At 38.2% G+C, this 26,793-nt stretch overlaps 1 protein-coding gene across 4 annotated transcripts in view; it reads left to right on the plus strand.

Moving 5' to 3' along the window:
* MARCH7 (membrane associated ring-CH-type finger 7) overlaps positions 1 to 26,793 on the plus strand; it is a 54,980-nt gene that overhangs the window by 3,054 nt on the left and 25,133 nt on the right. For all 4 annotated transcript variants that reach the window (XM_012808986.2, XM_023516808.1, XM_023516806.1 and 1 more), the window contains exon 2: positions 21,376 to 21,540. In XM_012808986.2, coding sequence (XP_012664440.1) covers positions 21,388 to 21,540 — 153 coding nt within the window. In that variant the 5' untranslated portion in view covers positions 21,376 to 21,387. The remainder of the gene's footprint in view (positions 1 to 21,375; positions 21,541 to 26,793) is intronic.

Genomic DNA, 26,793 nt, shown 5'->3' on the forward strand with positions numbered 1-26,793 from the left:
TTTTTTTTTTTTTTTTTTTGCAATTTTTGGCTAGGGCTGGGTTTGAACCTGCCACCTCGGGCATATAGGGCCTCGGGCCAGTGCCCTACTCCTTTGAGCCACAGGTGCCACTTCGCCCCTCCAAATTTTTTTTTTAGGGCTGGGTGCAGTGGGTCACACCTGTAATCCCAGCACTCTGGGAGGCTGAGGCACCTGTAGTTCCAGCCACTTGGGAGGCTGAGCCAGAGAATCACTTGAGCCTACCAGCTTGAGGTTGCTGTAAGCTATGACACTACGGCACTTAAGAGATGATGTGTCACGGTGTTGCTCAGGCTGTCTTAAACTCCTGGCCTCAAGCAGTCCTACCTTTGGCCTCCCAAAGTGCTGGGATTATAGGCATGAGATACTGTGCCAGGCCCAGCCAGTAATTTTTAATTTGTTGTAGTATGGCTACTATAATAGATTAGGACGTCACATTGGAAGAATGAGCTTGATGTGGCATCTGCCCTCTACAGCTCACAGTTTAGTCATCAGATTAATGTATAAACAACTATTATTCTAGTGTGACTTTGGGAACACAGAGGAGGATTGCTTAATCTTGGAGGATATTTTTACAGAAGTTGAACTAAGTTGTAAAGGATCACTAGGACTTTGATAAAGATTCTACAAAGTGTTGATACCAGGGTTTGTTTTAGGAATTGACAGTTTGTTCCCCATAACTGATAATATAAATTGAATGGAGGGGGGTTAAACTCTGACATAAAACACTTCTGTACTGTATTAAAAGTTAGGGGTCATGCTGGGCGCCCTTAGCACAGTGGTTATGGTGCCAACTACATACACCAAAGTTGGTGGGTTTGAACCTGGCCTGGGCCAGCTAAACAACAATGACAGCTGCAACAAAAAATAGCCTGGTATTGTGGTGGGTGCCTGTAGTCCCAGCTACATGGGAGGCTGAGGCAAGAGAATTGCTTAAGCTGGAGAGTTTCAGGTTGCTGGGATCTGTGACACCATGGTACTCGACTGAGAGCAACATAATGAGACTGTCTCCAAAATAAAAAAAAAAGTTAGTGCTCTGTACTGTGGATTGGAGAGCTACTGTGTTTGTAAAGCCAAGTAAAAATGATTTTTAGATTATCCTTGCTGATGCATCTTTCTGTTACTGTAGGTAATTGCCAGTAGTAATAAAGGACAGTGGGACATGGGGAATGAAAGGGAAAAATTGCATCAAACTTCATTTTTTTTTTTTTTTTGGAGACGGAGCCTCAAGCTATCCCCCTGGGTAGAGTGCCATGGCATCACAGCTCACAGCAACCTCCAACTCCTGGGCTCAAGCGAGTCTCCTGCCTCAGCCTCCCAAGTAGCTGGGACTACAGGCGCCCGCCACAACGCCTGGCCGTTTTTTGGTTGCAGCCATCATTGTTGTTTGGCGGGCCCGGGCTGGGGATTCGAACCTGCTACCTTAGGTGTATGTGGCTGGCGCCTTAGCCGCTTGAGCCACAGGCGCTGAGCCTCAAACTTCATTTTTAACCAATAAATTGGACTTAACTAATGAACCCTTTAACTCCTAACTATTGAATCAGCAATCAATTTAGGTTGATTACAATTTAAAAGGAGATTTTGAATTCCTACTAAGATTACTTGGATTCATCAATGCAGAATTCTATTGTACTGAAATAATTTATCTGACAAATAATTATTTTACAAAATTCTTTTTTTTACAATGCAGTATTTGCTTTGAGACCTGTCTGGAGTTTAAATTTCATTGTTTTTAATTTTATACCTTTCTACTTTGACATGAACTTACTCAGTCAAAGCTGGCTTAACCTGCTCTCAGATATATTTCTGTGACTGTACTGGTTAGACTAGCTAAACCAAACACCTGGTGTTTAAAATCACTGACTGCTCTACACCCATTTTTGTCAACAGATTTTTAAGAGAGCAAGTTTTGAACCTTAACAGATGGTTACCAACATTTCTATCATGATCTTTGCACTTCAGTGTAATGCATTTCTCACTTGCAAGAAAGAACACTAAAATGGTTTCCACTTACTGAAAGAAGATTGAAACTTGACACTTAAAGATTAAATTCACTTGAACAGGTTTTCTTTTAAAGTGCTCTAATGTAGACTTAATGTCATAGTCGTATTTTTTTGTGGTGAAGATTTAAACTTTTTTCTAATTTTTGGTTTTTAAGATTTGAGTATGTCTTTGTTTTAAATATTTGTGAGCTAAAAATATAGATTTTTTTTTTTAAAGATCCCCAAAAATGCTTTACTTCAGGGTGCTTCCTTCATTTGGTCACCTTTAACTTCCATGTCCTCATGTTCAATAGGATCAGTAAAATACTAGGAATTCCCATTAAGAAAAAAAAAGAATTTTGCCCCAGAAGCAGATATTTTAAACAAAATGATACACATAGTACAGGTAAATAATGTAATTGTAACTGTGTATTTCTAGATTTTGACTATTGGAAAACTTGTTATGATTACATGTGCCTTTGTGCTGTATGTGTGTTAATGTTGTGACTTTTGCAATTCAGTAACTGAAATCCTTCCTTAATATTTAAGACAGAATTCAAGGTAGACCCAATTAGAATCAGATTTTCATAGAAAGTGGGGCCTAAGATGATATAGTAGTAGCAGGAAAGTAAAAAGTTAGGTTTAGGAAGCTGCATAACTACCTCAAAACCTATAACAGTGTTTTTTTCTTTTTTGCAGTTTTTTTGGCCTGGGCCAGGTTTGAACCTGCCACCTCCGGTATATGGGGGGGGCGCCCTAATCCTTGAGTCACAGGCAGTGCTCCATGGTTTATTCTTTTTGAGACATTGTCTTATTTTGTTTCCAGTGAAAGAGTATCGAGATTGTCATAGCTCACAGCAACCTCAAATTCTTGGACTCAAGTGATCCTGTTTGCCTCAGCTTCCCAGATAGCTGGGCCTATAGGTGCCTGCCGCAACGCCCAGCTAGCTTTTCTATTTTTAGTAGTGTTGGGGGTTTCTTGCTCAGGCTATTCTCAGACTCCTGAGCTCAAGCAATCCACCTACCTTGGCCTTCCAGAGTGCTAGGGTTATAAGCATGATCCACCACGCTTGGCCTAGAGCATTGTTTTTCAACCTTTGAATCTCACAGCATACTTGAACCTATAGTTAAAGTTCCCTACACACTTCAATTATGTTGATTTTTAAAAACTTAAAAGAAAATACTTACTATGCTTTGACCTTCTTTTGAAATTAATACTTAAAATTTTTCACACATACTGGTTGAAAATCTCAGATCTAGAAATTAAAACAGCTTTCTACTGTGTCTTACAGTTCTGTGTGCCTGTTGGGAAATTCTACTTGTTTATTCTTGGGTTCACTCCTGTACCAGTATTCAGCCTGGTATATTTCCTTGGTGGGAAGGTCCAAAATGGGGTAGGGGTGGGGGTACTGCTTGACATGTAGGTGTTGCTCCATATGATCATTTATGATGTGGAGGTCTCAGGACTGCCTTCCAAGAAAGTGAAAAATGAATTCTTATAAGACGTCTTAACAATCTTACAATTCACATAATATCACTTCCAGTGGATTCTTTCAGTCCAACTAAGGCTCACAGGCTAACCTACATTCAAGGGATGTGGAAATAAGACTGTTATGGGCAAACCGGTAAGGTTGCATTGCAAAGAGAGTTGCATACTAGGATGGGAGAGATTTGTAGCCATATTTTGTAATTTATCAGAGGTTGTTTAGAATTATAAGAATGGGTACCCTTAAAAATATCATGATTAGGGTTGCTTCAAAATTATATAGGTGGTGGTGAAATAGACAAGATGGGTCAAATGTTATTTGAACACTGTTAATTGGTACATGAACTTTCAGTTTTATCTCTGCTTTTATGTGTGTGAAGATTTTATTCTTTTGTGTGTGAAAATTTTCATAATAAAATTAAGTCATACTCTGGTAATCTAAATTTCATTTTGTGAAGTGATACAAGATCGGTCAGTCAAATGTCATTGAGGACTTTTAACTGGTGCATGAAATTTCAGTTTTGTCTCTACTTTTGTGTGTTTGAAAATTTTCATATTAAAAAAAAGGATTGAAGGCTCAGTGCTTGTAGCACAGTGGTTACAGTACCAGCCATGTACACCGAAGCTGGCGGGTTCAAACCTTCTGTGGCCAGCTAAACAACGATGACAACTGCAACAAAAAATAGCCGGACATTGTGGCGGGTGTAGTCTCAGCTACTTGCGAGGCTGAGGCAAGAGAATTGCTTGAGCCCAAGAGTTTGAGGTTGCTGTGAGCTGTGACAGTATGGCACTCTACCGAGGGTGATGTAGTAACACTGTCTCAAAAAAAAAAAAAAAAAGGATTTAAGTCGTACACAAGTAATCTAAACTCTGTTTTGTGAAGTGATTTTAACTTTGTTTTTCACTTAGCTTTTACTAGAACAGTATTTTTCTGTTTTCAACTTTCTTTGTTATGTGTAGCTATTAAAGCTGTAAACCGGCAATTTAGAAAGGGAATTATTGTCTTTAATATTTCTTTATAGATTTTATGGTAATACAACTTATTAAAAACTTAGTTTTTTCTTGTGCATAATTTTTTGCCTTTAATTAGTAAAGTAAGATGAAATACATTAAAGAAATATTGGAAATCTAAGCGTAAACAAAACACACCAATACTGCTAATACCCAGAGAACAGTAAAATTTTAAAAATGGCTGTTTCTTTCCAGTTTTTTTTTTTTTTTTTTTGAAACAGGGTCTCACTATGTCACCCTTGGTAGAGTGCTGTAGTGTCACAGCTTGCAGCAGCCTCAAACTCTTCGGCAGAAACGATTCTCTTGCCTCAGCCTCCCAAGTAGCTGGGACTACAGGTGCCTGCCACAACTCCCGGTCTTTTTGGTCCTAGTTGTCACTGTAGTTTGGCAGGCCCGGGCTGGGTTGGAACCCTCCAGCTCTGGTATATGTGGCTGATGCCCTAGCTGCTTAGCTACAGGCACGAAGCCTCTTTTTAATGCATGGGCTTATATAAGTAAGCTTGGGTTTCTTAACCCTATAGTGAATATCCTATACATGAATCTGAATGATGTAATTTACAAGTCTTTTTACTGTATGTAGAGACAAATTTCAAGTATTGAAAAAGTAAATAGACTCTCTACTAAGATATTTGTATGAAAATCTTAACACATATGTTATTGTTTAATAATAGCTAGAATTGTGTGCCAGCAAAGCTTACAGTATACCTGTGAAATTGGTACTGCTGTTATCACCATTTTGTAGGTAAGGATATTAAACATTGGAGAGATTATGCCTAGAGTTACACCAAGGGGCAGACTTCAAAACTTGTGCTTGTAATTATCATATTTCTACAAATAGTCAGAAATTGGCTCATGTGCAAAAAATTAAGTAATGCTTAATTTATTTTTTGTCTATCCTCAGTTTCCTGTTTTGGAAAAAATAGGAAATGAATTTTATTAATGAATATGTTTTTATTAATACATCAAAATACAGAGAAAAACTATTAGTAGTTTTTCACATCATAACATGTGATAATATGGATAGAGCCAAGGCCTTTTTATTAGGCTGGTTGTTTGGTTCACTTGACAGATGCATGATTTAAGACTGTTAACCGTAGTAATGGGGCACAGTGATGTGTAGAGTCATCGAAGGAAGTACATACGTGAGTATATAATTGAGAAGTGCCTTCATAAGGAAAGCAAAGAAAAAAATTTGGAGGTAACACTGCTGTTTCTCTGCTTTTAGGAATTCACTGCTTTCCAAATTTGGTAAACTAAAAATCCAATCCCTAAGTGGTGGTCAACTTGTAGTGGTCAGAGAAACCTTTACTCTTTAGTTTATTGGTAGAACTCCTTTGCTCTGAGTATTTTCTTAATGTTTAAAGTTTTTTGGTTTACTTTTTAATAGTACTCTAATTCTACCAATTAGAGACAATAAGTTGTCGGGTAGGTGGAGGGAGTACTGAGACTGTTCACACAGAAGGTACAGTACAAACAAAAGGCAAACAGACCGCTTGTCTAGGAAAAAGTAAATAGATCAGTATAAGTGATTGAAAATCTGTTGTCAGCCCATACTGTTCTCTTGTTTTCGAAACTATTTCTAGCACATCCTTCTGGAATTCTGCATATTTCAGACTACTCATTCTTTAAAACCAATGTATCTTCCTTGTATTCCACTCCCAGTCCCCTGCATGAAAAAGAAAAAAACAGTAAAGAGTTTGTTCTTCATGAATTATACTCTCCCTGTGAGTTACATAAATTTTCTTTGATTTGAGAAGTATATTTTAAATCTGCTCTCTATCCATTACCACTCTTTTGGACTCTGATTAATTATCTTCGTGTCAACATGTTTCTTCGTGTATAATTTGACCTCGGTACTGTTTTAGTTTTAGGGGACTTTTTGTTTTTACCTCGCCCTACTTCAGACTTTTAGTAGCTTCTAAGCCTATAGCCTATGGCAGGGGTTTACTTCCCCTGGTTACACAAAGGCAATAAAATTAAATATTGAGTTTCAATATTGCACAAAAATGCAGCAAGTTACATGTTAATCTGTTATTAAATCTAGGCAAAACTAGATAAAGTTTTGTTGGAGTACTAATCTTGTTTTATCTTTGAATGCTGTTAATTTTCAGAAACACAATACATGAGATCCTTAGAGAAGAAAATAATGTACAAATCACTGGTGGTAGAGAGCTTCAAAGTTGTTTTAGTAAAGGATATGCTCCTGAACAGAGGACACAATTATCTGTATAATGTACTTTCTGCATTTATTACCTTCAGAGTTCTTTCTGTTACTCTGTTCATCTTTCATGCGTTCAGTCATATTCTTAAGATACTGATTTTCAATATTCCAGTTCTTCTTAAATGTCCAATAGTATTTTTATACCTTCTTTTTTTTCTAGTTTTATTGTTCAAAGGTCAACTGAAATGCTACCTCTGAAGTCTTTCTCATTTTGTTGGAACTTCTGGCTCCCTGTTTATTGCTCCTGTAGTCAATTGATAATTTTTTTAAAAAACACAATGATTTTCATTAGACAGGTGTGAATTGCTACTTAGTCTACTTGGCATTTGTTGGGCTTCCTGACTCTGAGTTGGTGACTTTTTCATCAGTTCTAGAATACTTTCAGCCAATATTTCTTCAAATATTTTCTCTGCCTTCGTCTTCTGTCTTTTTGTAAGTCCAATTAAATGTATATTAGACCTTTTTACTCTCCCCTCAGTATCTCCTAAACCATTTTTTCTGTATTTGCTATTGTATGTCTTTCCAGCTTTCATTCTAGAAAATTATAGCTTGTGACCCCTTTTCGTAATTTTTCAGTTTTAGTCCTCATTCACCAATTTCCTTATTTGCTAACATTTGGTATAATCTCTTGGTCTGGTTCTGTTAACTATTTTATCTCTTGGAACTGGGTTGATTTTTTTCTCTCTCTCTTGCTGTTTTGTGTGTTTTACAAGTTTTTTTTTTTTTTTTTGAGACAGAGTCTTACTTTGTCACACTTGGAAAAGTGCCATGACATCATAGCTCACAGCAACCTCAAATTCTTGAGATCAAGGGATCCCTCTTGCCTCAGCCTCCCAGATAGCTGGGACTATGGGCACCCACCACAACACCCAGCTGTTTTTTAGAGACAGGGTCTTACTCTTGCTCAGGCTGGTCTCGAACTCTTGAGTTCAGGCCATTTAGCCTCCTAGAGTTCTAGGATTACAGGTGTGAGCCACTGTGCCTGTCCTGTCGTACAATTTTTGACTGATTGCTAAATGGTAAATAAAAGAACATTAGATGATGCCACTGTAGCCCAGCCAACAGAGCAAGACCCTATTTAAAAAAAAAAAAATACTCTAAAGGTCTGGTTTGTAGTAAAAAATAAAAAGACAGTAATGAAGACTCAGGTAATGATGTGAGCATATTCTGTCAGGGCATTTAGAATGGTGCCTTGATGGATTGAATTGGTTTAGTCTATTGCTGAGCCGGATCTGAGCTTTACTATTGCTTTATTTACCTTCAGAGTACTCTAGTAGTGGAAAGTGACACTGCCTAGGGGTTAGTGTGAGTTCTAGAATGCTCCAGGGGTTTCTTTCAGGGTTCTTATACCACCCTCAACTTTTCTGTAGGCCTGGTACCTTAGATCTCTCTTGTGCTTTTGTACCTTCTTCCATAGTAGACTCATGTTTCTTCTTTAGTCTTAGCCTGGCTCTATGTATCTAATCCTCAGCAGCGGGGATTTCCCAGCATCTATGCCTTTCTTTCTGCCTCTTGTTCATTCTAGAGTGCAGGCAGATTCTGTGTGTGTTCCTCCACACCCCATGGCAGCTGACTTCTGCTTGTATTGGTGGAGGGTCTTTGGCAGGTGGGTTTCATGGCCCAGTACCTACAGACCTATACCTGTATCATTGTGCTGAGTTCTTGCTTAAATTGTGTTTCCTAACTCTGGGCAACAGGTAATCACTGCATTGGACTCATGAAGGGTCTGGGATATGGATAGGTTATCCTCATCTAGTAAACATAGGCATGCCCTTTGTGATTATGCTACAGAAAAAGAGAATCTTAGGTCATCTGCCTACCCTTATTTTTTCTTGTAAACACTCAGTAGAGGTCTATGGAAAATACTTTCCTTGTGTTTGCTTTCAGAGTTTCTTAGTTGTCACTCTAGCAAATATTTGGCCTTTAGCAATTCAAGAATTAGTTAAATTTTGACTATTTTTCTTAGCAGGTTTTGTCCCATTTCTTCCAGTGGAGGGGTTTATCATCCTTTGCAGTTCAATTCATCTTGTTGCCTTGCAACCTTAGCTTTCTGGTAAACTCAAGAAAGTCCACTAGGTTATAGATTATTCAACTTATTTTTGTTATTTTAGGATGGGAGGAATATTTCCTTGTGACTTTCTATATTGCTCAGGGATGGAATACTCAACTTTCACACAGGTGGTTCCGTTCTCAGGACCCCAGGACACCATGCGAGGAGGGAATCCTTCCTTCATTATATCCCCATTGGGAATCCTTCCTTCATTATATCCCCATTAAGTATCTGCATTTACATTTCTGTTCAGTGTTTACACTGTGACCTCCTTGAGCCATCCAGACCTTGTGCACTCAGAACTGTCAGAATGAACAATTCCAACCTTCCCCAAAGTTGCAAAGCGTATAGATCGCTTGGGGGACTGATTTAAAAGACTCCTAAACCACACCCCAATACACTGAATCAACTCTCCAAGAGAAAGACTTGGGTATACATTTAGTCATCCAGCATCCTACATGGTTCTTCCTGGACCTGGCAAATTTGGGATATGAAACCAGCTCAACACCATTGGGGGTTTGGATAAATCATAGGCTCAGAATTACAATCTGTGGACTCAGGTACCCTCCATCTTTCATGCTTTACCATCAGGTACCCTCACCAACGAAACTTCATTGGGACTAAGGACCAAGTTCACAACAGCAGGCTGCTAGTATAAGGAGGTCTTGGAGCCCCGGTCTCCCAGACCCTAGCTTAGGGATCTTTATTCAGTGCAGTGTTGGTGAGGGGCCTCAGCATGGGGCCAGCTATGTGAAAGATAAGGCAGCTCAGAAAGGGCAGAGATCTACCATCAGGTGCTTTGGGACAGGCAGGGCTAGCCCTGGCACCCCATACCAGCTTCCTGGAAAATAAGCCTGCCAGCATTCTCTGGAGCAGCTATGGCCACATTCCCACTGACAGACATGAGCAGGAATAGGAAATGAGAGGATGTGGGGACAAAGGTGGACCAGGAGGAGACAAGTGGCGGAAGTTGGGTGCTTAGTCATCTGGACCAGTCACACCTGCTGCTTGGGCTTGCTCTGGGCTTCTCTGTAGTGGCCAGCTCCGTGCTTCATGCCTGTTGTGGGAGAAGGAGGCACCATTTCATGGCCATTTCTGCCCGAGTCCTTTTGCTGAAGCTATTGACTGTCAGTGGTGTACCCACTTCCGAGATTGCAGTGATAATGTCTGGTGTGATTGGAGGGGGGTAACTTGAGGTTCCTTCCTTGGTGCTATTCTCTTATTCCAGAGTATTATTTTGGATACAGATATCCTTATTGCATTCATTCTTTCAATGCATAAGCATAAGTAAAATAATGAAAAACATTCGTATATATACACAATTAATACTGCCCATATATCCTGCATATCCTATTTTTCTTTCAAAAATTTAGGCAAAAAGTACCCATTGTTTAGGGCAAAATACAGTAATTATGGCTATCATGTATTTCAATTCTCAAAGTTCTATTCAGTCCTTTTATTCTATTTTATTGTATTTATTTATTTGTTTTGAGACAGAGTCTCATTATGTTGCCCTGGGTAGAGTGCCAAGGCGTCTCAGCTCCCAGCAACCTCAAACTCTTAGGCTTAAGCAATTCTCTTGCCTCAGCCTCCCAAGTTAGCTGGGACTACAGGTGCCTGCCACAATGCCTGGCTGTTGTTTGGTTGTAGTTGTGTTGTTTGGCAGGCCCAGGCTGGATTTGAACCCATCAGCTCCATTGTATGTGCCTGGCACCCTAGCCTCTGAGCTATAGGCATGCAGCCCCCTATATATACTTTTCAAACTTTCCTATATGCATGCATTGTAAACCTAATGTAAAATAATTTGATTTGATACATTTGTTACTCTCATCTTGTGTCTCCAAGGCTTTATTTGTGGTGCTTTATTTATTTCAGTATATACTGAGTTATCCCTTGATTATCATACTTAAGAAATTATTTGTAGGAGTAATTTGAACCCTAGAATATTTCTCCAACAAGATTCGTGTTGCAGACCGTACTCAATGGCTCATGCCTGTAATCCTAGCACTCCGGGAGGCTGAGGTGGGTGGATTGCCTGAGCTCACAAGTTTAAGACCAGCCTGAACAAGAGCATGACCCCATCTCTAAGAATAACCTCACATTGTGATGGGTGCCAGTACGTCCCAGCCACTCGGGAGACTGAGACAAGAGAATCGTTTGAGCCTAAGTATTTGAGGTTGCTGTGAGCTATAATAGCTATAATGCCACAGCACTATACCCAGGGCAACAAAGTGAGACTCTGTCTCCAAAAAAAGAAAAACAAAAGATTTGTGTTGGCTTCTGCCAAGTTCCTAGTTAGTAGGGTTAGTAGGTTGGGGCCACCTTTAATAAATTCAGGCTTTGAACTTCCATTTACACTGTTAAGATACCAGCAACCTAAAATGTAAAATCTGCATAAGAGCTAGTTGACTTCTGGTTGACTTTTTTTTTTTAATTAAGTCAAATACACATAGATCATGAATACATTCATGCATATATGGGGTACAGTGTGCTGATTTCTTTTTTTTATATATATACAATCTGATGTGGTTACATCGAACCAATCAACATAGCTTTCACCTCACCTGGGCTCTAGCTTGGCTTAAATTCCTTAGCTTGTTCATGTTCTGGGCTTTGGTGTCCTTCTGTGAACTAGCAAAATGAAAGTTTAAATTTGCTGGAATCTATAAATGCCCCTAGGGAAGAAGTGCCTTTTGTTCTTTCTTATGTCTGGGTTTCCATTTTCCCTTCATTGTTGGCCTATCAGTTCTTTGAGACTTTAGTTCTTTATATTTTATTATTTTTCATTGTTTCAAGGGAAGGATTGGTTCAAATATTCTGCCATTGTGAAGAACTGAAAATTCCATAGCAGAGGTTCTCAACCCTTGACTCCTGTAACAATGAAAATACATCCTGCATATTAGATATTTGCATTACGATTCATAACAGTAGCAAAATTATAGTTACAAAGTAGCAACAAAAATAATTTTATGGTCACCACCACAACAGAGGAACTTTATTAAAGGGTTGCGGCATTAGGAAGTTTGAGAACCACTGTTTCATAGTATTTTGAGTATCTCTCCTATTACACCTATATTATTATCGTAATAAATTATTTTGTTTTATTTTTTTGAGACAGAGCCTCAAGCTGACACCCTGGGTAGAGTGCTGTAACATCACAGCTCACAGCAATCTCCAACTCCTGGGCTCAAGCGATCTCCTGCTTCCGCCTCCCAAGTAGCTGGGACTACAGGCCTGCCACAATAGCCTGCCACAATGCCTGGCTATTTTTTGGTTGCAGCCATCCTTGTTGTTTTGTGGGCCTGGGCTGGATTTGAACCCCCCAGCTCAGGTGTATGTGGCTGGTGCCTTAGCCATTTGAGCCACAGGCGCCAAGCCATAATAAATTATTTATTTTACCGTATCTGCTCTACCCACTCTAAAATAGGAGATAGATCTTTTTATTATTTACTAGAATTTAGCACCTACCAAATGTGAGGGTTTTTTTGTTTTTGTTTTTTTTTTTTTGAGACACTTTTAAGCTGTTACCTTCTGTAGAGTACCATGGCGTCGCAGCTCACAGCAACCCTCAGACTCTTGGGCTTAAGCAATTCTCTTGCCTCAGCCTCCCAAGTAGCTGGGACTACAGATGCCAGCTACAAGGCCCAGCTATTTTTTGGTTGTAGTCATCGTTGTTTGGCAGGTCTGGCCTGGATTCCAAAATGCCAGCTCCTGTGTATATGGCTGGTGCCCTAGCCTCTTGAGCTATAGGCACCAAGCCAGAAACTGAGTATTGTTAAATACCTAGTAACGAACTTTTAAAACCTGAACTGGGTGTGGTGGCTCACACCTATAATGTTTGTGAGGCCAGTGTTTGAGGCTAGCCTGAGCAAGACTCTCTGATTACAAAAGTAGTAATATCAGCTGGGTGCAGTGGTGTGTACCATTGTCTCAGCTACTTGCGAGATTGAGGCAGGAGGATGACTTGAGCCCAGGAGTTTAAAGTTACAATGACTTGTAGTGACACCAGTGCACTCTAGCTTGGGCAACAGAGCAGGAGCAGTTTTTATTTTTAAGACAAAATAATAAATTAAAAATAATAAATATGAACTAGAATAGGATTTTTAAAGAAATTAAATGTAAAAGGCAAGTTGGCATTCTGGATGCTAGGCCAGAGAATTTGGACTTCCTTATTAGGGTGTTGGAAAGCAGACCATAAGTTTGATTGGGAAATAGTGTGATTACTTAGAAAAAGTTATAAGATGGTCTTTCCAATTGCATTTAACATGTGACTGAGTTCTTGGTAATTTGCAAATAATATCAGGCACAGAATTTCAGAATTTTGTGTATCAGGTAATGACACAGTTCTTTTTGGCTTTTTACGTGGACTTGGAGAAACTCGAACACAAGATATTCCCACAGAATAGATTTGAATAAATATAACCCTGTCTGATCTTGTCTGACAAAGTGATTTTTTTTATTCATAAATAAAAATAAAAACGTTTTATGTAACCTAAGATAGCAAAATTATCAGGTGAATTCATATTTATGCTTTTCTCTTTTAAAACTTAAAGGATAGGCTTGGCGCCTGTGGCTCAAGTGGCTAAGGCGCCAGCCACATACACCTAAGGTGGCGGGTTCAAATCCAGCCCGGGCCCACCAAAACAATAATGATGGCTGCAACCAAAAAAATAGCCAGGCACTGTGGTGGGAGGCTGAGGCAGGAGACTCACTTGAGCTCAGGAGTCGGAGGTTGCTGTGAGCTGTGATGGCACAGCACTCTACCCAGGGAGAGAGCTTGAGGCTCTGTCTCAAAAAAAAAAAAAACTTAAAGGATAACAAGTAATCCACCGTTCTCTTTACTGCCCAAAATAAGAGCTGAGGAGTATATGGGTGGCAGAAAAATTTGATTGAAAAGGGTTAATGCTGTTTATGGGTAGGAAAAGTAGGGAGGAGTGTTATGGGGGTTTTTTTGGTATATAAAGATTCTCTGTAGTGTTCCATGAGCCACCAAAAATACAAAATTGCTTTAAAGAGCTCTTCATATTTTCCCAGGAAGCCCAGCAGAATGAATTTATCTATTAAAAAAGTAAGTTATGGGTGGCACCCATAGCTCAGTGGGTAGGGCGCTGGCCACATACACTGAGGCTGGTGGCTTCCAACCCAGTCTGGGCCAGCTAAAACAACAATGACAACCGCAAAAAAAAAAAAGGTCAGGCATTGTGGCAGGCACCTGTAGTCCCAATTACTTGGGAGGCTGAGGCAAGAGAATCCCTTAAGCCCAAGAGTATGAGGTTGCTGTGAGCTATAATGACAAGGCATTCTACTCAGGGTAACAGCTTGAGACTGTCTCCCAAAAAAAGGAAGTTAGTTTCATTAGTATCTAAAGCAAGCCACAGGTTTGTGAACTAGGTATGTACACCAGTTTCTACTCTGGTTGCTTATACCAACCACTGTTAAGAATGCCTTAAGGTGAGAGCATACTTAATAGAGTAAAGGAATAGGTAAACTAGCAGTTATGTCTGCTCCAGAGAATCTTTACCCAGAGACTTCACCTCAGAAATTGAAAAGTTCAGTAAAGTAAAAATTTCGAATATGGATTGTAAGATTTTTGTGGCTCATTACCTTTGTTATGTATTTGAAAATAATTCCAGAGAATAAAAGTGTGGCTTCTTGTGTCTGTTAGTGCCTGCCCTTAACTCTTGTCATAGATGTGTTGAATAAGAGCACATATTTCAGTAGCCCAGGCGTGCTCAGGAGTTCAGTATTAACACTTGCTCAAATTATTAATTGTATTTCAGAAGCAGAGTAACAATCAGGAGTGCAGTATGCAAATTGAGTGGCAAGACTTGGCAGACAGGTGTTATCTCTCTTTTGCTCAAGCTCCTCTTCCGCTATCCTGACTTCACTTATAAAACACAGCTCAATGACACAATTATAAAGAATTTCAGGGTATGAACAGCAGAACTCTTATTTTTTATTTTTATTTTATTTGTTTTTATTTTTTGTATGTACTTTCTGTTGTAAGTTTTATTGTAAGCATTGTTCTAAATGCTAGCTATTAAATGTTTAATCTTAATCTCAAATGTGATTTGCAGTATTTGGGAAAGAGCCATGAGTTCACTTTTAGGAAAGCAATACCTCCTTAGGTCAGCATTTTATTTTTTTGAGACAAAATCTTATGCCTTCCTCAGTAACATCACAGCTCATAGCAACCTCAAACCCTTGGGCTTAAGAGATTCTCTTGCCTCAGCCTCCTGAGTAGCTGGGACTAACAGGTGCCTGCCACAATGCCCAGCTATTTGGGGGTTGCAGTTGTCATTTAGCAGGCCTGGTGTATGTGGTTGGCACCCTACTCACTGAGCTGCAGGCACCGAGCCAACAGCAGACCTTCTAATCAAGCACAGGTGCCTTATCTGTGAAGCCCGCCCTGCCTATATAAGTTTTATCTTAGCACCAAGCAGGAAGAGAACATGGCAGTCCAATTCTGGAATCAAATTTGAATTTAAAGAACCACTAAATAGTGACAGAAGAAAATTAAGAGATCCTTACTTTGACCATTGAGGAAAGATTGTACATATGACCTTTTTGTGTGTTATATGTACACTTTTAAGTCTTAGTTAAAACCATTAAGCTTCAAGTGTCCCTTTTCTGCTAGTTTTTCTTACATTTTTCCCTTTATAGCATGTAAGTATTGATGTGTTTATTTGTGTAATTTATTCCCTACTAGACTACAATTTCTTTGTAGGTACCATCTCAGTATGTTTAGAGGCTTCCTCCCACCTCCTCCCCTTGTTTAGTATCAACAAATGTGTTTAGCACAGAAGTATCTAAAAGTTTTTTGATTGAATGAACTTGAAAAGAACCTTATAAGTTGGTAGAAGTTTTTCAAGGAGTGCTTATTTTACTTTTCACTGTATTTTTTGCTATTGACCTACCACTTATGCAACCAAATTATGTAAGTTTTCATGTAACACCTACATTGTCGAAATTCAATCAACTTAATGTAGAGGAATTGCCAAAAATAGTTTCATACAGTGTCAAATTATGTCTCTCTGAGGACTTTCCCTCTTTGCCTTCTCCCAAGAGGTTTGTTTTGTACAGATTTCCTACTAGGTTAGTTTTATTCTGCAAGTAAGAACTGAGTATAAATATAGGCAAAGAAACTACGAGAGGTATAGTTATGAAGCAATATTGCTGCTATAGAACCAACTCTTGACATACCTCTTTCAAAAAGCATTTTTTCTTTTATATTTAAAATCCTCAGATCACAAATACAGTTTCTTTAGTGTTTTCATGGCCTCCTTGATTAAATAATGTCTGCTACTTATTTATGGGCTTTTGTATATACTTGCGTGTTTAACCATTAATATTTTTTTCCTAATGAGTGCCTTTTAAAATTTCCAATTCAAAATTCGTCTCTTTTCAATGAAAAATTTTGTGTGGGCTTATCAAATATGTACATAGTTTTTAAAGAGCTGATGATAGAAATTAGGTGACTATATGCTATATCAACCAAACCAGGCTACTTATAAGAGACAACATAAGCACCCTCAGTGATTATTCTGAGATAATGAGCATAGGTGAGGACTTCTGGGGGCATAAACTGGGACTCTTCCTAGCAAATGGAAATACAGTCATCTTGCTAACAAGGAAAAGTATCCTTTGTCCTACTCTTTACTCAAGCCCTACTCCTACTTTCCATAGACAGTGACCCTCAACTGTTGAACTCTTTTCTTCTAGGATTTATTTACCTTCATTTTTTCCTAAATGTTGTGCTTACACTGTTACTTCTTGGTTTTTTACTATTATATTTTTTGCTATTCACAGATCTTATTTACCCCACCCACCTACATCTTTTAATGCATTTGCAGTAAAATTGACTGAATAGTCTACATTTGCATTATTATGACTAAAAATATTAAAGAGTTCACCCAACTACAACAATGCCTCCTTTCTTGAACAATTTAAGTTTTTCAAACTTAAATTTTTTAAATTGCCCTTCTATGCACTCAGTGTGTTTTTTCCAGTTGTACTGCTGTCTCTACTACATGTCAACGAAGTAGAGTTTCTATGTGATACTATTTGTTTCCTTAGAACTTTTGCAACCTGAGGTCCTGCTTCAGTCTGATTGCTTGCTCCCTATGCTTTCTGTATACCATCCTCAACTTTCTCTTTGTCTTTACTTCTTCAGTTCCATGTTTTACGCTTTATGCTTCTATGTTCCTAGAATATACACTTCATTGAGCTTACTGTAGTTGTGTTTTGTTTTGATTTTTTTGTGTGACCTTGAATGTTGAAAAATGTGTCCTATTCTCTGCCTTACACAGGTAGTTTTACTGTCCTAAAAGTTTGATGTTCCTGTTAAGAACCCATGCTAATTTCTTTGATAGTACTTTGTATATGACTTATTTATCAGCACTGGTAACTTAATGGCTCTTTATTTCTGGTTTTCTGAAATTTAAAGATATATTGCACATGAAGTTATCTTTTTTCTTGGTTCTTCTGAGTAGTCTTGAGCCCTTGGAATGTAGAGGTTTGTTTCTATTCTTTCTCCTTTCCTATAACTCTGTGAAACGATAATCATCTTGACAATTCTCTGATTTATGTGTTACATTTTCTTCTTTTTGTTCTGCTCTCTGGGAGGTTTCCTCAACTTGATCTCAGTCCGTATGTTGAATTTATTTCTGTGTCTTATTTTTAAAAGAGTGTCACATTTTGAATTTAACACTTAACTGTACACTTAAAAATAGTTAAGATAGCTCGGCGCCTATGGCTCAAGTGGCTAAGGCGCCAGCCGCATACACCTAAGGTGGCGGGTTCGAATCCCCAGCCCGGCCACCAAACAACAATGATGGCTGCAAACCAAAAAATGGCCAGGCGTTGTGGCGGGCGCCTGTAGTCCCAGCTACTTGGGAGGCTGAGGCAGGAGACTCGCTTGAGCCCAGGAGTTGGAGGTAGTTGTGAGCGTGATGCCATGGCACTCTACCCAGGGGGATAGCTTGAGGCTCAGTCTCAAAAAAAAAAAAAAATAGTTAAGATGATAAATTTTATCTCATATGTATTTTACTACAATAAAAATTTGAAGGGGGGAGAAAGGGATGATGCATGTGTTAGAAAAATGAATTGCACAACTAAAACCTGTAGTACATGGGACAGGGAGGTGTGGGAAGAAATGCCTATAAGGTCTTTATTCTCCATAGTATAAATATCTTGTCTTTGGGGGAATGGAGCTTGGGAAGAATCTGAAGTTCTGCTGCTCCAAATACAGGTTATAGTTGTACAATTCATTTTTTAAACACATGCATCATCCCTTTCTCCCCCCTTCAAATTTTTATCATAGTAAAATACACATGAGATAAAGTTTATCATCTTAACTATGTTTAAGTGTACAGTTAAGTGTTATTAAATGCATTCATAATTCTTTTCAACCATTACTACCATCCGTTTCCATACCTCACTTCATCTTACAAAATTGAAACTTTAGGCCGGGTGCGGTGGCTCATGCCTGTAATCCTAACACTCTGGGAGGCTGAACTGGGTGGATTGCTTGATTGAGCTCAGGAGTTCAAGGCCAGCCTGAGCAAGGGCAAGAGTCCATCTCTGGTAACAGTAGAAAAACTAGCCAACGTGGTGGCACAGGTCTGTAGTCCCAGCTATTTGGGATACTGAGGCAAGAGAATCTCTTGAGTCCAAGAGTTTGTGGTTGCTGTGAACCATGATTCTGTGGCACTCTACCCAGGGTGATGGAGTGAAATGTTTCTCAAAAGAGAAGAAAAGAAAAAGAATAGAAAATAAAATTGAAACTATACCTATTAGGTATAGTCATGTATACCACATTAACAGTGTTTCTAGTCAGTGATGAACCACACTCCCGATGGCAGTCCCATAAGATTATAATACTATATATACGGTATTTATATGTGTGTGTGTGTGTATATATATATATATTTTTAGAGGCAGAGCCTCACTTTGTCTCTTGCCTCAGCCTCCCAAGTAGCTGGGACTACAGGCACCCACACAACACCCGGCTATTTTTTGTTGCTGTTTGTCCAGGGCTGGGTTTGAACGCGCCACACTCGGTATATGGGGCCAGCACCCTACTCACTGAGCCACAGGCGCTGCCCTATAATACTATATTTTTACTATGCCTATTCTATGTGTGGATGTATTCAGATACACAGATATTTACCATTGTGTTACAGTTGCCTCCAGTATTCAGTAGAGTAACATGCCTATGTGTTGGTAGCCTAAGAACAATATCCAGGACATGTTTGCACAGTGACAAAATTAGCCTAATGACACATTTCTCAACATATCCCTGTCCTTAGGAAACAGATAACTTTACATACAATGCAGTATTATTCCTCCTTAAAAAGGAAGAAGATTCTGACATATGCTACAACAAAGGTGAAAATGAGAACATTAGGCTAAGTGAAATAAGCTAATCACAAAATGACAAATACTGTGTGATTCAATTTATATGTGAGATACAGTTAGAGGCCACCTTCTAAATCCTTGCCCCAGAAAAATTTTCAGTCTTTTATGAAAGTAATGCCCTTATAAACAGTACTATTTGTAATAGCTTCAAACTGGAAACAATCCAATGTACATTCACTATAGAATGGGAAATAGAATGCTATGTAAACAAATTAGAGTAAATTTATACTTATCAGAATAAGTATAAATTCAATAACTAAACTGGTTGATGTAGATGACTTTGGCTTTTTTTTTTTTTTTGATGCAGATGACTTTGTCAAAGAACTTAACAACTGCCTGCAGCAACATGGATGAATCTCACAAATGTTAGGCAAATAGTTAAAAATTAGGCATAGTTTAAGGGTTACTTTTGTCATGGGTTGAGGAAGGTTTAGTGAAGAAAACTTAGAAATTATACTCTAAAGTGGAAGGCACTATTTTATTAGAAGTTTCTTCTCCTTTTTTCTATATTACATAATTAAAATCATACTTTATATAGTTTTTATAGCTATTTTTACTTAACATACATCACTTTCCAACAGTACAGTAAGCATTCTTTGAAAACATTCTGATACTTCATAGCTGGGTGATCATGTGCAAATTACTTATTCTAGGTGCCAGTTTTCTTATCTATAAAGTGGGGATAATATGGGGGTACCAGCTTCACAGGGTTGGTTTGGAGATTGAATAAATCAGAAAACATTTAGCCCCAGGCCTGATTATATAATGCTACATAAATATCAGCTTTTCATACTATTTTTGTTATATTTAAGAATGGTAAATGAAAGAAAGAAAACTTCATTTTTGGGTGGTGCCTATGGCTCAAAGGTAGGGTGACCAGATTTTAACATTAGTACGGCGGGACAGCATGGCTGCGGGATGGGGCAGGCCTGACGATAATGCAAACTTTGATAAGCAGTTCTCGATAATCACTTCTCAGCAGTTATTTGTTATTATTACAGTTTAACATTATAAAATTAACAAAAATAATATAAAACTCATATTCTGATGAAACTGCCACATGGCAGCCAAAAACATATATTCCCTTCTTGTTCTCCCGCCTGTTCATGCATTCTTTCCAAAAATCGGGACTTTTTTAAAACGCCACGGGACGCGGGACATCTGGTCACCCTACTCAAAGGAGTAGGGCGCTGGCCCCATATGCCAGAAGTGATGGGTTCAGACCCTACCCTAGCCCACCCCCCCGCCCAAAAAACCTTCATTTTTTCATAACATTTTAATTTGCACTTACTGAATACCTGTTATATTCTGGGCAATAATTTTAAAATACCTTAAATGATCTTGACCTGGAAATTCACTGTTGCAAAGGGGAAATTGAAAGGTAAACAAGGCTCAGTGCCTGTGTCTCAGGTGGCTAAGGCACCAGGCACATACATCTGAGCTGGGGAGTTCGAATCCAGCCATGGGCCTGCCAAACAACAATGACGGCTGCAACCAAAAAATAGCTGGGTGTTGTGGTGGGCGCCTATAGACCCAGCTACTTGGGAGGTGGAGGCAGGAGAATTGCTTGAGCCCAGGAGTTGGAGGTTGCTGTGAGCTGTGATATCACAGCACTCTACCCAGGGTGACGGCTTGAGGCTCTGTTTCCAAAAAAAAAAGTAAACAAATTACAGAGTAGTATGATGTCTTATGTACAAAGTGGAAACACAGAGAAGAAACCTGCTGTGTTTAAACCAATGATGGGAAATGTATGGACTTTCCAGGCACATATAAAAGCCTGTGATAGTATATTTAGGTATTCAGACAGCACAATAGCTATAAGCATTGAAAACACTAATGATAGAGAAAAAGACCAAGAAAATCAAAGGTAAATTCATACAGGATTTTATATACAGCCAAAACTGAGTAAGGAAAAGTACCCATGTTTGGGAAGGAACAGACCTCAAAATTCCTTATTCCATTTTCCCATGGTTGCTTGCTTCATTTTATGGGTAGTTAGGAAACCATTGATGGACCTCTGATCTCTGCCTTGTAGAAGAGAGGTAGTGATGATGGTCTCACAGTTCACAGTGGGATATAGTTAATTTGCATGTCTAATTCTTGATTTAAGGTGATGATTAATGAGGATTAAGTAGTAAAAGCCTGTATGTTTTCCCAAAGGCAATTAATGAAAATTTGCATTTTACAGAAAACCTTAAGAATGGAGTCTAAACCTTCGAGAATTCCAAGAAGAATTTCTGTTCAACCCTCCAGCTCCTTAAGTGCTAGAATGATGTCTGGAAGCAGAGGAAGTAGTTTAAATGATAACTATCACTCAAGAGAACCTTCATTCAGACTGGACTCTGAATATCAGGTAACATCTTAATTTGGAATATATGTACAAAATCCTCAGGACCACTTTTTTTTTTTTTTAATTTTAAAAAGGTAATAGATTGGGCGTTGTCTGTGGCTCAAAGGAGTAGGGTGCTGGCCCCATAGACCGGAGGTGGTGGGTTCAAACTCAGTCCCAGACAAAAACTGCAAAAATAAAAAAAGGTAATAGATTGGCTGGGCACCTGTTGCTCACTTATTAGAGCATCAGCCCTGTGCACTAGGGGTGGCGGGTTTGAACCTGGCTCAGGCACGCTTAATAAAAAAAAAAACAACTGAATCTGAGGTGTCCTGCAATCAAAAACATTAATGTATCTATAGCAAAATAAATTATTAGTGTCTTCTAAACTTGGACTCCAGAATTATAGATAATGGTAGCTTTATATAAAATCATACTTTCCAAAGACTTGGAAAATTTGTACTTAGAAATATAAGTATCAGAATAAGTATAAATTTAATAACTAAACTGGTTGATGTGGATGACTTTGTCAAAGAAATAAAAACTGCATACTTTCTAACGCAGTGGTTCTCAACCTCTGGGTTGTGACCCCTTTGGACTGTATTAAAGGTTCGTGAAATTAGGAAGGTTCAGAGCCACTGTTCTAATAGCACACTCAATTTGTCTGATTTTTCTCTGTGTACACAAAATACTGGTAGAATAACTGTTAAGTGTTTTTCTTTTTTTTTTTTTAATGAGGCTATGATTCTAAGTATTGCTTTTAATGTTGAGTGATTATTGAATTAACAAGCTGTACTTTCATGAAAATGCCAGTAATCTTTTATGTGAATGTTTGTATTTTATTATAATTAGTAATGAGACTACTGATTTATCCATCTCCTCAAAGTAGCTAGTTTTCCTTAGGACCAACAGCTCTTTTGCTTTTAAAATGGCTTGTCAGTGTTGTAGCACAATAATGGTGGTATAAGACAGTGCAGATCTCAGAAGGCATTGATTTGTAGGTTTAATGCAGCTTATCTTTTAAGTTCATTGCACCTTTTGATGAACAGCCACTGTTCAAATAATTTGAAAAAGTCTGATTTTGAGGTAAGTGAATCTAAAAGAATTTAGTGAAAGTTTCTGTTTAACTGTTGGTGTCTATGTATTTATATATCCTATGATAGAATGTATGAAAAAACCTCATTTAAAAATGTACATAGTAATAAGCATTTTATAAAATATTCAGAGTAAGACTGAAGTTAAAAAAAATTTTTAAATGCCTGTATATACAATTTCTCTTTTTAAATAACAACAATAATAATCTTTTCTAGAGACAAAGTCTTGTTCTATATCCCAGGCAAGAGTGCCAGCGCCTCAGCCTAGCTCACAGTGACCTCAAACTCCTGGGCTCAAGCAATCCTCCTGCCTTAGTCAAACAAGTAGCTAGGACTAAAGGTGCATGCCATTACACCTAGCTAAAATGTTGGGTTTTTTCCCTATTTTTAGTAGAGATGGAGTCTCCCTTAACTCCTGGACTCCAGGAAGGATCCCTATATTCTCTTAAGCACAAGGGATCCTCCCAACTTGGCCCTCCAGAATGCTAGGATTACAGGTGTAAGCCACAATGCCTTGCCCACTATGCACTTCTTAACTGTATATGAATTTTACTTCTCCCTTAAATGTAGATTGATATTTTACTTTTTAGTCTGTTGCTAGGCATGTATACACTTGCTGGAGGAACAGAACGTTTTTTGGCCAGGGCTGGGTTTGAACCCGACACCTCTGGCATATGGGACCAGCGCCCTATTCTTTTGAGCCACAGGCGCTGCCCCAGAATCATTTATTTTGCATTCGGTAGCAATGTGGTGACATATAAAGGATACAAAATTGTTCCTTTTCCCTATATTTTCTTTATAAAATTTACTGATCTTTGCTATTTATTTATTTATTTATTTATTTTTGAGACGGAGCCTCAAGCTATCCCCCTGGGTAGAGTGCCATGGCATCACACTCACAGCAACCTCTAACTCCTGGGCTCAAGCGAGTCTCCTGCCTCAGCCTCCCAAGTAGCTGGGACCACAGGTGCCCGCCACAACGCCTGGCCATTTTTTGGTTGCAGCCATCATTGTTGTTTGGCGGGCCCGGGCTGGGGATTCGAACCCGCCACCTTAGGTGTATGTGGCTGGCGCCTTAGCCGCTTGAGCCACAGGCGCCAAGCCAATCTTTGCTATTTAAATACATTTTAAATACCTGATCTTTGTACTGATCTTTGTCTGATTGTTTTTAATACAGCTTGTTAGTGAGGAACAAACCTTGTAACCAGACCGTACTGCCTAGATTAGAGTCCTGTGTCACTGCTACTAGTGATTAACTTTTTTTTATCTTAGCTTCCACATGACGTTTCTAATCCAGTTGTCATAGTTAAGTGAATTAATACTATATATTGAATAATAGTTAATGTGGCTCATGATAACACTATATAAATGTTAGTTACTGCAGCATTTGTTTTTATTGTTAACATAATTATATTTTAGGTGCTGTGGTCTTGAATATATTTAGAAAATTTATTGACATTCATTTTAAGTTACCACTTTTTTCAAACTGTTCCTTCCAGCTTGTTTTTTGTTTTTTTGAGACAAGAGTCTCAGTGCTGTGGCATCACAGCTCACAGCAATCTCAAATTCCTGGGCTTAAGCGATTCTCTTGCCTCAGCCTCCCTTATAGCTGGGACTTGAGGCATCCGCCTTAACTCCTGGCTATTTTTTTTTTTTTTTTTGTAGTTGTCATTGTTGTTTGGCTGGTGCCCTAACCACTGAGCTCTGGGCACCGACCCCTTCCACCTTGTTCTTAATGTTGTAGATTATTCAGAAAGTCTATATTTTTAGGTTGGTTGAGGCCAGAAGATTGAAGTCGCAATGTTCTCTGATGGTGCCTATGAATAGCTGTTGCTCCATCTAGGCAGCATTGTGAAACCTTGTCTGTTAAAATTTTTTTTAAGTCTAAATTTTCATTAACCAAATGGAAGTGTTTTAAAAACCACTTAAATGACATTTTGATTACTGTGAAATGATTCTATCTAGATGGTTGTGGTAGTAACATATTTGTGTTGAATTCTGTTCCAAAATTTTAATGTATTGAAATACTAAACTAAAAACGAAAAATTGCTTGTAAACGTCCAAAAATCAAACCAAATAGAATTTTTAAACTTTTTTATTAATTCTTAATAAGATTGAAAATGATCAGTCTTATATATTTGGATTTAAAAAAAAATTCTTTTAAATTGTTTAAATTGGTTGTAGTCTTTTGTTTGATGGATTATGGGAAAAGTGCCAATCATAAGTCATCCATTCTTAGCCTGCTTTGCTTTTTTAGTTTTGATCTAGAAATTGAAAGTCCTGTGTTCCTGAATGAAAGTATTTAAATTCTGTTTTCTCTTCAGTAAAATGGTGATAGTAATAGTGTTTTTCTTCATATAGTTGTTAAGATTAATTGAAGCAACACATGTAAAACATTTGGAACACTGCCTAGAGCATAGTAGGGGTTCACATGTTATCAGTTATGATTGTTATATGTACTATTATTAACATTATTTCCTGGCTTTAAATTGTTCTGAATACATGGAGACAGAATCTCACTTTGTCGCCCTTGGAAGAGTGCTATGGCATCATAGCTCACAGCAACCTCAAACTCTGGACTCAACTGATTCTCTTGCCTCAGCCTCCTGAGTAGCTGGGACTACAGGTGCCCCACCATACCACCCAGCTATTTTTAGAGGCAAAGAGATCTTGCTCAGGCTGATCTCAAACCTGTAAGTTCAGGCAATCCACTCACCTTGGCCTCCATGAGTTACCACTCCGGGCCATGTTATCCAAATATTAAGAGTACATACATATCCAACATTAAGTTTTATTTAGCAGCCTTAAGATTACTTAACAAAATATGTATTTAATGAAAGAAACACTTATAAATGCCTTAGGGAGCATTTTTTTACAAAATTGCTAAAGCTTTCTTAGAATACTGTGACATCAAGCTCACTTTGTTATCTCAAGAACTTGGTGAATGAAGCTGAAGTTTCAGGAAAGAGGATCAGGGCTAAGGTATGATAGATCAATTTCAGTTGTGTTGGGGATTTAATAATACTACTATGGACACTTCATATGGTCCTCGCTGTTTTATAGAACTTTTTCACTTTTAATTTCAGTTAAATAAGACCTTTGTGTCATTTCATAGGTAAGGATCTGAAATCTGGAAATGTGATTTCTCCCAGTTATATGATTAATATGTAACAGACTTGAGCTTACAGATCTAAGACGTATGGATAGTATTTTTTCTTTGGGAAAATGTATGTTCTAAGTTCCAAACTGTTGATTTCCTAAATATCTTTTGGTTATTGGCCATGTGAAAGCTTTGCTTCACCTATTGTTACTAATGGTGCTGGTATTTCTGTTATTCCATCTTTAAGTTTTTATTATAATTTGAATGGTTGAAAACTATGATCATCTTTTCTCTTTGGTAACAGTAAGCAGAATTTATATTCTTTGAAAAGAAAATTTAATTCCTGTAGTTTATTTTGTTGAAAGTAAAAACTTAGAGGCCGGAGGCAGTGGCTCATACCTATAAATCCTAGCACTCTAAGAGGCCTAGGGGGTAGATTTCAGGAATTAGAGACCAGCCTCAGCAAGAATGGGACTCTGTCTCTATTAAAAATAGAAAAATTAGCTGGATGTAGTGGTGTATGCCTGTAGGCCCAGCTACTTGGGGGGCTGAGGCAAGAGGATCGCTTGAGCTCAAGAATTTGAGGTTGCTGTGAACTGTGATGACACCACAGTACTCTGCCCAGGGTGATGAAGTGAAACTCTGTCTCAGAAAAAAAAAAAAGAGAGAGAGAGAGAGAAAGTAAAAACTTGATGTATGTTCTGAAAATTTGTAATTTTGGTCACTTTTGTGGGGTGTTTTTTTGTGCGTGTATGTGTGACCTATTTAAGCAGTCACTAATTCTGCACTTTTATTGTTTTGCTCTGTTGAGAGTTTAATGTTACTTTAAATTTTACTATGAAATAAAAAAGAAGGTATTTATGAGATTGTAGGTACTTTTTAAAATTATGCCCTTTTTTAGTTTATAGCTTGACTGCTGTAAAGATAGATACCATTGCATATTTTGTATAATACGTTTTTTTCTCGAGAATTAAGGACCAGTGGTCATTAATTCTTTTAATCTACCTTGTACAAGGTTAGCATCCAAGGAAATTAGTAAATAGATGTCTGTATATACAATTAAGTAAGAAAATGAAAATAATT

Source organism: Otolemur garnettii, unplaced genomic scaffold (genome assembly GCF_000181295.1).
Source record: "Otolemur garnettii isolate 467f Iridium unplaced genomic scaffold, OtoGar3 scaffold00098, whole genome shotgun sequence".
NCBI lineage: Eukaryota > Metazoa > Chordata > Mammalia > Primates > Galagidae > Otolemur > Otolemur garnettii.